Consider the following 11,866-nt stretch of genomic DNA (forward strand, 5'->3'; position numbering starts at 1 on the left):
TGTGTGTGTGTGTGTGTGTGTGTGTGTGTGTGTGTGTGTGCGTGTGCGTGCGGTGTGTGCGTGCGTGCGTGTTAGCAAGGCTTGCTTGTTTCTTCCCCCTGTAACTTTGCGAATAATGGCAAGCCCGCCAAAGAGCCCCACGCACCGACATAGGCTGGCGTGCCGACGACGCTGGTCAGGAAAGCCGCCCGGCCGGCGCCGTTGCCAACCACATTGGCGAAGCCGAAGTCCGCGATCTTCAGCCGCCAGAGGCCACCCTCCTTGGAAAGGAGCAGGTTCTCCGGCTTCAAGTCGCGGTGGATGACCCCGCGATCGTGGAGATGCTTGACAGCCACGGCCAGCTGGTGGAAGAGGAACCGCGCCTCATCCTCGGCCAGGGCACCCTTCTTCTCGACATGCTCCAGAAGATCGCCACCGGGGACGCTGTTTTTTTTTTGTTGTTGTTTTTTCCCCCGTAGGAGGGACAATGCCAGGGAGATATTAGTACACAGGCGGCAAGGTGGCCACCCCCCCCCCCCCCCCGCCGCAAGATTGCCTTCTTCCCCACTCCCCCTGTCTGGCTGACTTTCCTGCCCTCGCCCCCATGACGACATGCCAATGTGGGGCACGTACAGTTCCATGAACATGTAGATGGAGTCCTGGTCGTCGAACACCGCGTGAAGGAGAACAATGCCAGGCTGGAGAGCAGGAAAGGACAGCCGAGGGGTCAGCCTGCGAGAAGCCCAAATGGCGAGAGGTGGCAAGAGGGAAGAAGGGGGCCACCACTTCCCCGGTGGCATTCTTCCCTCCGGAGCACGTACATGGCGGACACCACCGAGGATCTCGATCTCCCGCTGGAGCTGACGCATGCTGGTCATAGAGCGCTTGCTCCGGCCGCGGCCCCAGAAGCGCCGCTTGTCCACAATCTTGACCGCGAGGTTGGTCTTGGTCGGGATGTGCCGAGCCAGCTTGACCACGCCAAATTGACCACTGCATGTGGCATGGGCGTGTCACGCGCACGCATGGATTTCCACACCACCGCCACGGCACGCGATGGCAGCATCAGCGGCGACAGTGACATTCAGGCAGACGAAGGAAGCCACGGGGGGAGGGGGGGGATGCCGAGAGGCCCAACAGGGGTTTCCGTGTGAGTCGACGAAGGGGCGAGCGACAGGGAGAAGGGGGGAGAAAGGGAGGGAAGAACCAAAACACCCCCCCCCCCCCGGCCAAAGGGCGGCCCCCAGCCCAAGTGCCCAGCACGCAAGTCACATACCTGCCCAAGATGACCGAGTGGTTGATCTCATAGTCTGACATGGACTGGCCCAGGAGACGCTGCACGTCGGACTCGCCGGTTGCATTGGCCGCGGGCGCGGGCGCGGGCGCGGGCGGGGGCGGCCCGGCCGGCAGATCCCCCAGCGGGTCCATGCCATGCCGCGGGGACCCAGGCAGCGAAACCCCCTGGCCGCCGGGGGTGGCGGCCTGCGGCGGCGGCGGCGGGGACTGATAGTGTCCTGGGCCGTGGGCCAGCATGTGCGCCGGAGCCGAGGCCGGGTGATGGTGCGACGGAAGGTGCATGGCCATGCGTGGTGGCGGGGCCCCGGCCGTGGCCATGGCATGTGGCCCATACTGGTGGGGATGGTGATAGTGACCGGGCGCAACGCCGCTCGGGGGCCCGCCTCCTGCCACGAGGTAGGGATGGTTGCCACCGACGCCCGGGCCCGGGGAAGCCAGTGACGAGATGCTTGACATGGTGCTGCTGCGGGTCAGGCCGCTGGCGGCCCCGGGGGCCGGCGGCACATGCGGCGTCGCATTCAGCAAGGCGCTCATGTTCGTGCCGGGGATCGACAGGCCGGACATTTCCATGGTCGGGTAGGTGGGCGAGTAGCCGCCGGCGGCGGCCGCAGCCGCGACAACCGCCGCGGCCGTCACCGTCCCCGGAAGGGACTCCGTGGACCCGGTCCCGGGGGTCATGCCGCCGGTGAAGCGCCCCTGCATCATCAGCATATGGGGAGGGATCTGCCCGGCGGCGGCGGCGGCAGCCACCGCGGCGGGTGTGGCAGGCTGCCCGGGTGCCGGCATGCCGGCTGGGGCATAGTGCGCCCCGCCAGGGAAGTTCCCCGGCCCGGGGAGGGTCCCGGCCGGGGCCATCGGTCCGCCGATATGCGGCCCGGGGAGGGTCCCCGTGGCGGCCGGCATCGGCCCGCCGAGCCCACCCGGCCCGGGGAGGGTCCCCGTGCCACAGGAGGGCCCGGGAAGGGTCCCGGTCGAGGAGGGGCAAGCCGCACGCCCGGGCAGCGTCTCGGTGCCGGCCCCCAGGGTGTGGACATTCTTCATGCCGGGGCTGTGGCCGGGGCCGGTCCCCCGCGGCAGCATGTCCGTCATCAGGGGATACGGATGCGTCTGCGAGTGCATATGCGGCCCCGAGCGGCTGGGATAGGGCGAGGGCGCGGCCAGGTGGTGCTGCTGCGGTTGCTGGTGGTGCTGAAGATAGTGCTGGTGCGGCTGGTACTGGTGCTGCTGGTGCGGGGACACCGGGCTCTCGACCGAGCCGTGCGCCCGGCCATACATGTTACCAAGCTGCTTGTTTTTTTTTTTTTTTTTTTTTTTTCATTTCGGCCGGGCCGGTGAGCGAGGGGGAGGGAGATGCACGATGTCTGTCAGTGGGCGAGGCGCGGTCACACCGGCGGTCCACCAAGAGGGGGACGGACACAGGGCAAGCATATGCACACATGTGCATGCACAACAATGCGTACCTCCGACAGGGGAGACAGGTCGGAGCCCATCGGGGCGCCGGACCGCGGTAGGAGCCCCGGACTGCCAGCCCCAGAGCAGGGGGTGGTGATGGGCTGAGGCAGGGGGATGGCGCTGTGGCCGCTGGGGCTGGTGCTGCCGGCGCCGGTGGTGGGCACTGCTCGCGGGGACTGCGGCCGGTGGGGGGACGCATGGCCGCTGCCGGTGCCGCCGTGCGAGGAACTGGGCGACTGGGCATGGGGCGAGGTGCCGCCGCTGCCGCCCAGGGACGCCAGGCGCGGGGAGCTCGGTGAGGCCGAATTGCCGGAGGGCTTGCGCTCGAGCGACCCCTGCGCCTGCGGGTGATGCTGATGCGGCAGCTGGCTGTTGGTCGACAGGTGGAGGTGCTGCACCAGGGACGACCCGCTGTTGGTGCGGATTAGGGTGAAGCGCTCTGGGGTCTCGTCGCCCGGAGGCAGCAGGGGGTCCACATAGTCATTGATGGACGAGGCATTGGACCCACCGCGCGATACGCCGGGCAGAGTGCCCGCCTGGGGCAGAGGCATGTCGCGAAGCTCCTCCTCGGAGCCCAGTCGCGAGAGGAGGGCCTGCGTGGTGGGAGCCTTCGAGGCATGGGGCCCAGCGCTGGCATCTATTCCGGCAGGCGGCGGCGTGGGGGGGGGGGGGGGGGGAGGGGAAAGGCATGGTCGCAAGGTGTGCGTGCGAGATGCAAGGAGGGCTTGTCAGCATGCAGGGGACCACCCGAGAGCCAGATGCATGGGCGCCAACAACAGCAGCAGCAGCAACATCCGCGGCGGGGGTGGTGGCGGTGGCGGTGGCGGTGGCGGTGGCGGTGCTGGCGTGGCCAATGAAGCAAGCGGAGGGCGGCCCAAAGGATGGGGGTTTGCGTACCAGGACTGCCGGGCCCGGAGGCCAGAGAGCCGGCTGCCTGCTCGGAGCTGGCTTGTTCGGTGAGCTTGGCCATGCGACCGACCGAGGGAGCGGCGGCGGGGCCATCCACAGCGGCCGAGCTGTCATACTCGACCAGCCGATTGGATGCCGCGGCGACGGCCATCCGGCGCATTTGGGCCGCCGAGTCGGCGTAACACCGGTGCAGAGCCGAGTCGACGGACTTCCGCCGGGGGGGCTGGTGCTGGGCCGCATCCGGGCTCAAGTCGGCAAAGGCCTCGGACCGGGGCCCGGAATCGTACAGGGTCGACCCGCCGACCGGCAGGTTGACCGTGCTGACCAGGGCCTGGCGCATGCATTCCACATCGTGCAGGCCGGCGCCGGCGCCGGCGCCACCGGCCGGGGTGGAGGAGGCCGATCCGCCGATGCCGCCCTCCTGCGAGGAGCACCGCGAGGTGTACTGCTGGGACTGCTGCGCCCCGGCCATGCAGGAACTGTCCTGCAGCCGCGGGGACGCATGCTCCGGGGCCCGGCTCGGCCGTGGCGGCAGGGAGGGATTGTTCATGAGGTCCAGCCCGCGCTCGCGCCCGGGGGTCAGGACCAGCCCGTTGCCGGGGTACTCGTCCTTCGGCGAGCGAGTAAAGTGCGACTGGTGCGCGGTGTGCATTTCGCCGGCATCATGGAAGAAGGACGCGGGCGCGGTGAAGGTCAATGACTGGGACCCGCCATTGCCGTAGGCCCCGGCCGGGCCATCGACCAGGGGGTTGGACAGGCAGGCCGGCAGGGCCGGCGACCCGGCCGCCGGCGACCGAACCGGGCCACCCCCGAGGGGAATGAAGTTGGCGATGGAGGGCGGCAGCTCCGGGCCCGGGGTGGGGTGCTTTGCGCCGGCCGCCGTGGCCACTGCGGCCAGCGAGGAGGCCGACTGTGACCGGCCGCCACTGGCCAGATGCCCGGCAGACGACCCGCCCAGGGCCCCGACGTGGGGCGACGAGCCGGCCGCCTGGGCCGCCGCCGCCGCCGCGGCCAGTGCCGCAAACCCCGGCGCCTGGCCCGGGAGATTCCCACTGGAGGCAGAGCCGCTGGATGGCCGCTGCCAGGTGGGCGACAGGACCGGCACCGAGCGGTCGATCGCCGACACGGCACTGGCGCCATTGGGCCCGGGGCCCATGAAGGGCGATGCCGTGGCCCCGCCACCGGCCCCAGCCACCACCAGGGAGGGCATGGATTGCGAGTGGCCCGAGTGCGCCGGCGACTGCAGCGACATAACCTGCGGGTGGGAGAGGGACCCGCCATTGGAATGGTGCCCCGGGGGAGCATAGTGGCCCGGCAAGCCGGAGGAGGGGGAATAGTAGCCGGGGATGTTGGCCGTGGCACTGGGAGCAGGCCCGGCACCGTTGAGGCCCGGGTGCACGGCACCGCCGGTGCCATTGGCTGCGGAGGCCGCCGCGGCGGCGGCCGCCGCCGCCGCCAGGAACCCCGATGACCCGCCACTCCAGGTGTAACTGCTACCATGGAGATTGGCGCCGGCCAGGACCCCGGCGGCTGGCGGCGAGCCCGGCATCAGGTGCGGCGAGTCGGACCCGGTACCGGCCAAGTGTGCCAGGGCATCATTGGAGCTGACAAAGTAGGCATGCCCCAGGGAGGCTGCCTGCTGCTGCTGCTGCTGCTGCTGCTGCTGCTGCTGTTGCTGCAGGGCGGCCAGGTGGGCTGAGTCTAGGAGATGGTGCTGCGGGTGGAAGCGCAAGCCGCCTCCCCCGGCGGCGGTGGCCGCCGCCACGGCCAGGTGCTGGAAGTGGGCCTGCTGCGCGGCCTGCAGGTGGTGGGACGGCAGCATGTGGTGTTCGGTCGGATGCATGCCGGCGAAATGATGGGGCGAAAGGAGGGGCCCCCCGGCGGCGGCGGTGGAGGTGGCCATGCCGCCAGGCCCGGAGCGCTGCTGCATCTGCTGGTGCATTTGCTGCTGATACTGGGCCGCCTGCTGCTGGTGAAGCTGCTGCATCTGGAGCTGATGCATCTGCGCCTGCTGCTGCTGCTGCTGCTGCTGTTGGAGTTGCTGCTGTTGGAAGTGCTGGAGCTGCGCATGGGCCTGGGCCTGGGGATCGTTCAAGGCGGTGGGGCCCTCTGTGCTGGAGAGGGCAAACTCGGCCTCCTGTACATAGAGGGTCTCCTCGCCGGAGGCCGGGGCCAAGAAGGGCTGATTGGTGTTTTTCTGCAAGGGGGAGGCCTGCTGCGGCTGCTTCGGGGGAACGTGCTCGATCAGCTCATCGTCCAGGCGGCGAACCAGATCATTGTCCGGGAAGGAGCTGAGACGCTTGTGGCCGGCCTTCACCGATTGCAGGGAATCCCCATCGACCATGCCGTGAAAGCCGTGGTGATGGGAGGGGTGGTGATGTGGGTGACAATGGCCAACCAGGCTCCCCTCGCTCGAGCTCCGTGCCGAGCCCGCACCCGGGGGGTGGATCTGTTTGTGTTTGTGTGTGTGTGTGGGTGTGGGTGGGTGCAGGCGCACATGCACAGGCAGGTTGTGCGAGGAGGGAGAGGGGGCAATGTCAGCAAGATGGGTTGGAGGGGGTGACACAAAAATGAGGAAGCCCACGACGGGCAATCACGTACATCCACCACGGCCTCGGTCTCGGAGCCGGGGCTGGCCACCAGGCCGGCGGTGTCGCGGGCGGAGTTCTCGCGCGACACGCGTGCCGTCACCGCGCCGGACATGGCCTCAGTGTTTGGCGTTGAGGCGGCCGCCGGCGACGGGCTGCCATAGTGGTGCCCGGGGGAGGGAGTCGTCACCACGGTCTTCGGGGACTTTCCGCCGGAGAGGAAGCTGGCAAAGAGACCGGGGCGCTTTTCGGCCACACTGCCACCCGCGGAGCCGGCCGGGCCCCCGGCCCCGGGAGACTGGAGCCCACCGCCGGAAGTGGCGTAGCCCACCTCCCCCGGGGAGGGGGCTTGCGAGCGACCAGGCATGTCGCCCGAGGCGGAGGCCTGTTCGAAGGTCTCCCCCGAGGCGGCACTCACTGACTTGCTGGTGGTCATGCCGAGGCGCGAGGCGGCCTTGATGCCGGTTTTGCCTGCCGGCCCGGAGGCCGCGGCGGCCGTGGTGGGGGAATTGGCCTGGCTGTTGCTGGCACTGCCGGTGCCGGTGCCGGTGCCGCCGCCGCCGCCGCTGCTGCTGCTGCTGCTGCTGCTCCCGCCACCGATGCCCAAGAAGCGACTGATGCTATTGCTGCGCAGGCGCAACTTGGCCCCGGCACTGGTCTTGGGCGGCTCGGACTTGACGCCGGGCGTGGGACTGGTGGTGGTGGCGGTGGCCGCCAGGCTGGCCACGAGGCCGGCCGACGGGCCGGATGCACTGCCAGGCCCCGGGTCAGACAGGCCGGACGGCGCACGAAGCGGCCCGGCCGGAGCTGCCCGATGACCGGCGGTGGCTCCCCCCCCGGGGAGGGTGCCAAGCCCACTGGCTCCTCCCGGGCCGGTGCCGATGCCGATGCCGGTGCCGGTGCCGGTGCCGGTGCCGGTGCCGGTGCTGATGGCGCTGGCGGCCCAGGCGCCCGGCAGGTCGCGCTGGACCCCGGCAAAGGGGTCCTCCAGTTCGTCGGTGGTGTCGGTCGCCTCGGCCAGGGAGTAGAGCCCGCGCACGGACACCGAGGTGGTCCCCTGCATGAAGCAGGCCACCAGGGTGGACTCCTCACTGTCGGTGGTCGACTCGACCGAGGTGTCCACGCGAGGGCTGGCCGATGCGGCATGCGGGTAAATGCCATCCAGCAGCTCGCTCGTGGTGGGATGCTCCATGTTCACCAGGGAGCCTGCATCCGAATGGCAGGGCGCCGGCAGCGCCTGCTGGTAGAACATCGAGGGGGAGCAACGCTGCGGCATGTCCAGCAGCCCGGCCGGCGGAGCCAGGGGCGGAGCCGTGGCCGGACGGAAGGGCGGCGACCCGGGGCACCGGTCGGAAGATGCGACAATCTCCGGCCCGGTCGAGTGGGCCTTCGTCAGGAAGAGGTCCCCCGGCCCGATGACAGGACCGGCCAGACCGCCAGAGCACAGAGCCAGCCGGGAGTCACTGCCCGCGCGGACTTCCCGCGGTGCCCGGTTCAGGTAGGGGGACGAGCCGGACTCCAGGCCCGGTCCCCCTGCAGGGGCAGCAAGGGGCGACTCGCTCCCGGTGCCAGGGGCAATTTGCGACAGCCCCGGCAGGTCATCCGTCGAATCTGCATGCACAGGCCCCGGGCCAAGGGGGGAACTGCCCCGGCGCCCGGGATGGGCCTGGATGTTGCCGATGGCGGTGCCACTGCCGCCGCCGCCGCCGCCGCCGTTGTTGTTGTTGTTGCTGCTGTTGTTGTGGCTGCCGAGGCGCCCGCCAGCCGCGAGTTCGTCAATGGGCGATGAGAAGCCGGCCGGGCGACCGACCGTCGAGACGGCCCCCGCCGCGGCTGCTTGGTCGTCCGGCGTCCAGGCCAGAGTAGGCAGCCAGCGAGCAGCGGCGGCGGCGGCAGCGGCGGTGGTGGTGCCAGCCCCCATGGGACCCGGCGAGCCGGACCCGGACGATGGGTCCAGTGGCCGTGCCGGCCCGGGGACTGGGCTTGGGGCTCCGCTGGAATCGCTGCTAGACGAATGGGAGGAAGATGACGAGGAGGAGGAGGAGGAGGAGGAGGAGGACAAGTTCGAGCGCGATCGGGCCAACAAATCCGGCCGATCGAGGGATGCCTTGCTCGGGGTTCGACTGGTCAGGGTGAGTGGCTCCCAGCCGGATGATTGCCGGGACAGCATCCAGCCCGTGGTGCCGGGCAGAGTGCCTGCCCCGGACACGCCCGGCCCCCCGCCGGCGGTGGTTGTGGTGTTGAGGACACTGGCATTGGAGGGGCCGCCGGGCCCGGCGCCGGCCGGGGCACATGGCGGGAAGGAGGCCGGCTTGCCGGCGGATCCGAGCCCGGCCGGCGGTGCCAGACCGCCAGTGGTCTCCATGTCGGCAGGGGCATCGCCCAGAGCCCCGGCCGGTGGGCCGATGGCATCGGCCCAGCCCATGCCCGGGCCCAAGCCTCCGGCTGTGGCGTCACAGGGGCCCGAGTCCTCGCCTGCCACCACTGAGCCCTGCAGCTGGATCATGCGCAGGGTGGCCGGGATGGAAACCGTCGGCATGGCGGTCAGCAGGGCCTCCGGGGCGCCGACGGCCAGTGTCGTGCGGATCAATGCGTTGAGGTAGATATTTTCCCGGGGCCGCTGTGCGACAGGGCAGCAATCGGGGATGAAGGCGTGCGTGAGTAAGGACCACCGGGAGTCGGGCCCAGGACAGCCGGCATGGTGCCAAGCCTGCCTTGCTGCCCTCCAAGTGCCGGAGAGCGTGGGAACCAAATGGGTTTGCGTTTGTGCATGTGTGTGTGTGTGTGTGTGTGTGAAAGGGAGAGGGAGACATGGAGGACGGCCGGGCCCATACCTCAAAATGGTGCGGAGGCAGGCGAATCAAACGCGTAAAGCGGATGGCCGTCGAATTCCGGTGGCCCCGATAGTTGGATGGCGGGGCGTCCTCGGGCGAAGTGTCCTCCCCGAGGCTGCTATTCCGCGAGAGGTCATTCCGCTTGCGGGGAAGGTCGTGATCGGCGAAGCTGGCCACCGACTCCTTGCTTGGATGGTCGGATCCCGCCAGGAAGAGCGATGTTGCCGAGAGGCTGGAGTCGGAATTGAGGCCGCCGGCCCCGGTCGAGCAGGAGGCCGTGGCTGTCCGGCCGCCGATGCCCGAGGCACCGGCCGAGGCAGTCGGCGTAGTGGCTGCCCTCCCGCCGGCTATATCGGCCAGACGGAGTCAGGGCCGGAGGGGAGGGAGAGGGGGGGGGGAGCACATGTTAGAGGGAGGGCAACGGCGAGGCAGGAGGGCGGAGAGCGGCGGCGTGCTCCCGGCGAAGAGTCAAGCTGGATGGCAGATGCAGGATGAGCTGGCGCAGAAAGCAACCATACCAAAGGCGCCAGACGAAGAGCAGGGGGGAAGCTTCTGCGAGCAGCTCACATGGACGCGGATTTTGCAGGCTGTTGATGTTTGTCCGTTGTTGTTGTGGGTTTTTTTTCCGCACCCCCCGCCAGTGGTTAGATTCTTGTCCGAGAGACAGACACATGACAAAAGCAGCAGCAGCAGCAGCAGCAGCAGCGGGCACGAGGCAGGAAGTGGGAAACATACTTTGGCATTTGTAGCCGGTTCGCTTGAGACTGAACATGGAAGTGGAGCAGACCTCGCAACTGGACCCGCCTGGCAGAGGATTGTTCCTGTTGGTGTTGTTGTCCGTGTTTTTTTTTCCCCCATCCCCCCAGGTGACGGTGGTCAGCGGCACGCATGGACTCTTGGTCGCGCATTTGCCTGGAATCCGCGCCCCGGTCCATTGCTCTTGCCCGGGCCTGTGCCTGGGCCCCTTCGCCCATCCGTGGTCGGGTCCTATGATCCCCGCCCCCCTTCGCCCCCCCCCCCCCCCCCCCGGCCAACACGTGGGGACTTCAATTCTTTCTCGCAAACACGCTTATACAGCAAGAACCTGGCACCCACTCTGGCGCCCTCGTGTGTGTGTGTGGTACACAGAGAAGGGGAAAGCCACCGCGACGAAGGGCATGCGTACCGCACAGGGACCAGCAAGTGTCCAAAGAGGGCCAATGGCGGCTCGGACGAGGCAGCTCCCCCGCCGAAGGGAAGCATCGAGGCGGAGCTCGATGCGCGCGGCCGGCGCCGCTTCGGCGACTTGGTCTTCTGTGACTGCGAGCGCGACAGGGCACCCTCAGAGGAGGTGTAGTCGACGGACTCTGAAGCAGGGGGGAGATATGCCCAACAGAGAGAGAGAGAAGCCAGGGAGTGTAAGTAGGTACCCCGACCAAAGGAAGTGCGCAGGCCTGAGACGTGCAGGTGTGGGGGCGGAGGGGACGAGGGCAGGGACACAGGCAGGGCACAGGAGGCCAGCGCACCAGTGAGCGACGGCAGGTCATCCTGCTCCGGATTGGCATACGGGCCACTGGACCCGAAGGAGGTGACACTCGAGGAGGCGGAGGGGGATTGGCAGAAGCAGACCATGTGCTGGTTGCGCATCGGCACACAGTGGGGATGGTAGCTCTTGAAGCAATCTGTCACAAGCATATGGGCGTCAGCAGCTGCAGAAGGGCATGCCCGAAGGTCAAGGAGTTGAGGCGAGGCGAGGCGGGGAAAGGCTCGCGCGAGGGGAGGAAGCGCGGCCAGGATGCCGAGCGTACTATTGCAGGACATGGCCTGGCGATCGGACGGGGCAAAGGGGATCCGGCACGCGGCGCAGGTCGTGGCCGTGGGAGCCAGGCGCTCGGAGAAGGTCCCGGGAGAATTGCTCTGGGCCCCCTGGTACAGGTGGTATATTGATGATCCTTCGAAGGGGCTGGTGCTGGGGGCGGCGTGCGGTGCCACGACCGAGGGCACATCGCCGGCATCGGTGCCCATCCGCAGGGGGCTCGAGCTGGGGGATACCGGGGAGGTGGGCGCACTGGCGGCCGGGGTTTGGCCTCGGCGTGCGACCGGGGCCCTGGGGAGGTCGGAGCAGGGGCCGTTTGTCATGGCTCCTTGTCCGATGTGAAAGGCGGAGGTGCACAGCACCTGAAAGGGACGAGGAGAAAGGTGTGAAGCCAAAGCCGTCAGGCTATGGATGCGGTGGCGGGGGGGGCCGACAGCCAGTCGCCCGGATCGTTGGCCGAAGGTGGAGAGTGAGGAGAGCGCGTGTTAGAGAGGGCCCTGGGGCGCGATCATGGTGGGGTCTTGGCAAGTGGGACAGCGTGTGGAGGGGAGAGAGGGGGCGGGGGGTCATCTTCACGGGCGGGGTGGGGTCAACAGGGGGCCGGCATGGGGGGGGGGGGGGGGGGGAGGGGGAGGATCCGGATCACGCTGCCAGGGCCGCCGATTGGGGGCCCATAAGAGGGCACACGGGGAGGGGGGAGGGGGAGAGAGCAGTGGTGGCGGCGGCGGCTGCGGCACGAAGAACAGCGGGAAGATGGGAGCCCTGTGCAGGAAAGAGAGCAGCGAGAGCCACCACAGGAAGGGGGCAGAGGGGGAGGGGGGGGGGGGTTAATCCGAGGTAGGCAGGGAGGGCAAGCAGGCGGCTGGATCCGTGGAGCACACAGTGGCCGGCGGAAATTAAGAGATCCCACTGGGCAAGCCAAAGATCTGGCCTGCCGGCAGGCTGGTAATCGTACTTGCTGGAGGAAAGCAGCGAGGGGGGAGCCGAAGGGGGTGAAGGGGGAGGGGGGGGGGGCG

At 68.9% G+C, this 11,866-nt stretch overlaps 1 protein-coding gene across 1 annotated transcript; it reads right to left on the reverse strand.

Moving 5' to 3' along the window:
- Positions 1–71: 71 nt before the first annotated feature.
- Positions 72–11,173, reverse strand: H696_04524 (CAMK protein kinase; the record flags this gene model as incomplete). Its single annotated transcript, XM_009498404.1, has 13 exons — positions 72–423; positions 613–677; positions 801–969; positions 1,253–2,556; positions 2,733–3,361; positions 3,622–6,082; positions 6,235–8,841; positions 9,056–9,402; positions 9,574–9,642; positions 9,791–9,876; positions 10,221–10,401; positions 10,561–10,716; positions 10,843–11,173. The coding sequence occupies 13 exons, from the start codon at positions 11,171–11,173 to the stop codon at positions 72–74; spliced, it is 8,757 nt and encodes a 2,918-aa protein (XP_009496679.1).
- Between the last annotated feature and the right edge of the window lie 693 nt (positions 11,174–11,866).

This window comes from Fonticula alba, assembly GCF_000388065.1.
Source record: "Fonticula alba strain ATCC 38817 unplaced genomic scaffold supercont2.7, whole genome shotgun sequence".
Classification (NCBI taxonomy): Eukaryota; order Rotosphaerida; family Fonticulaceae; genus Fonticula; species Fonticula alba.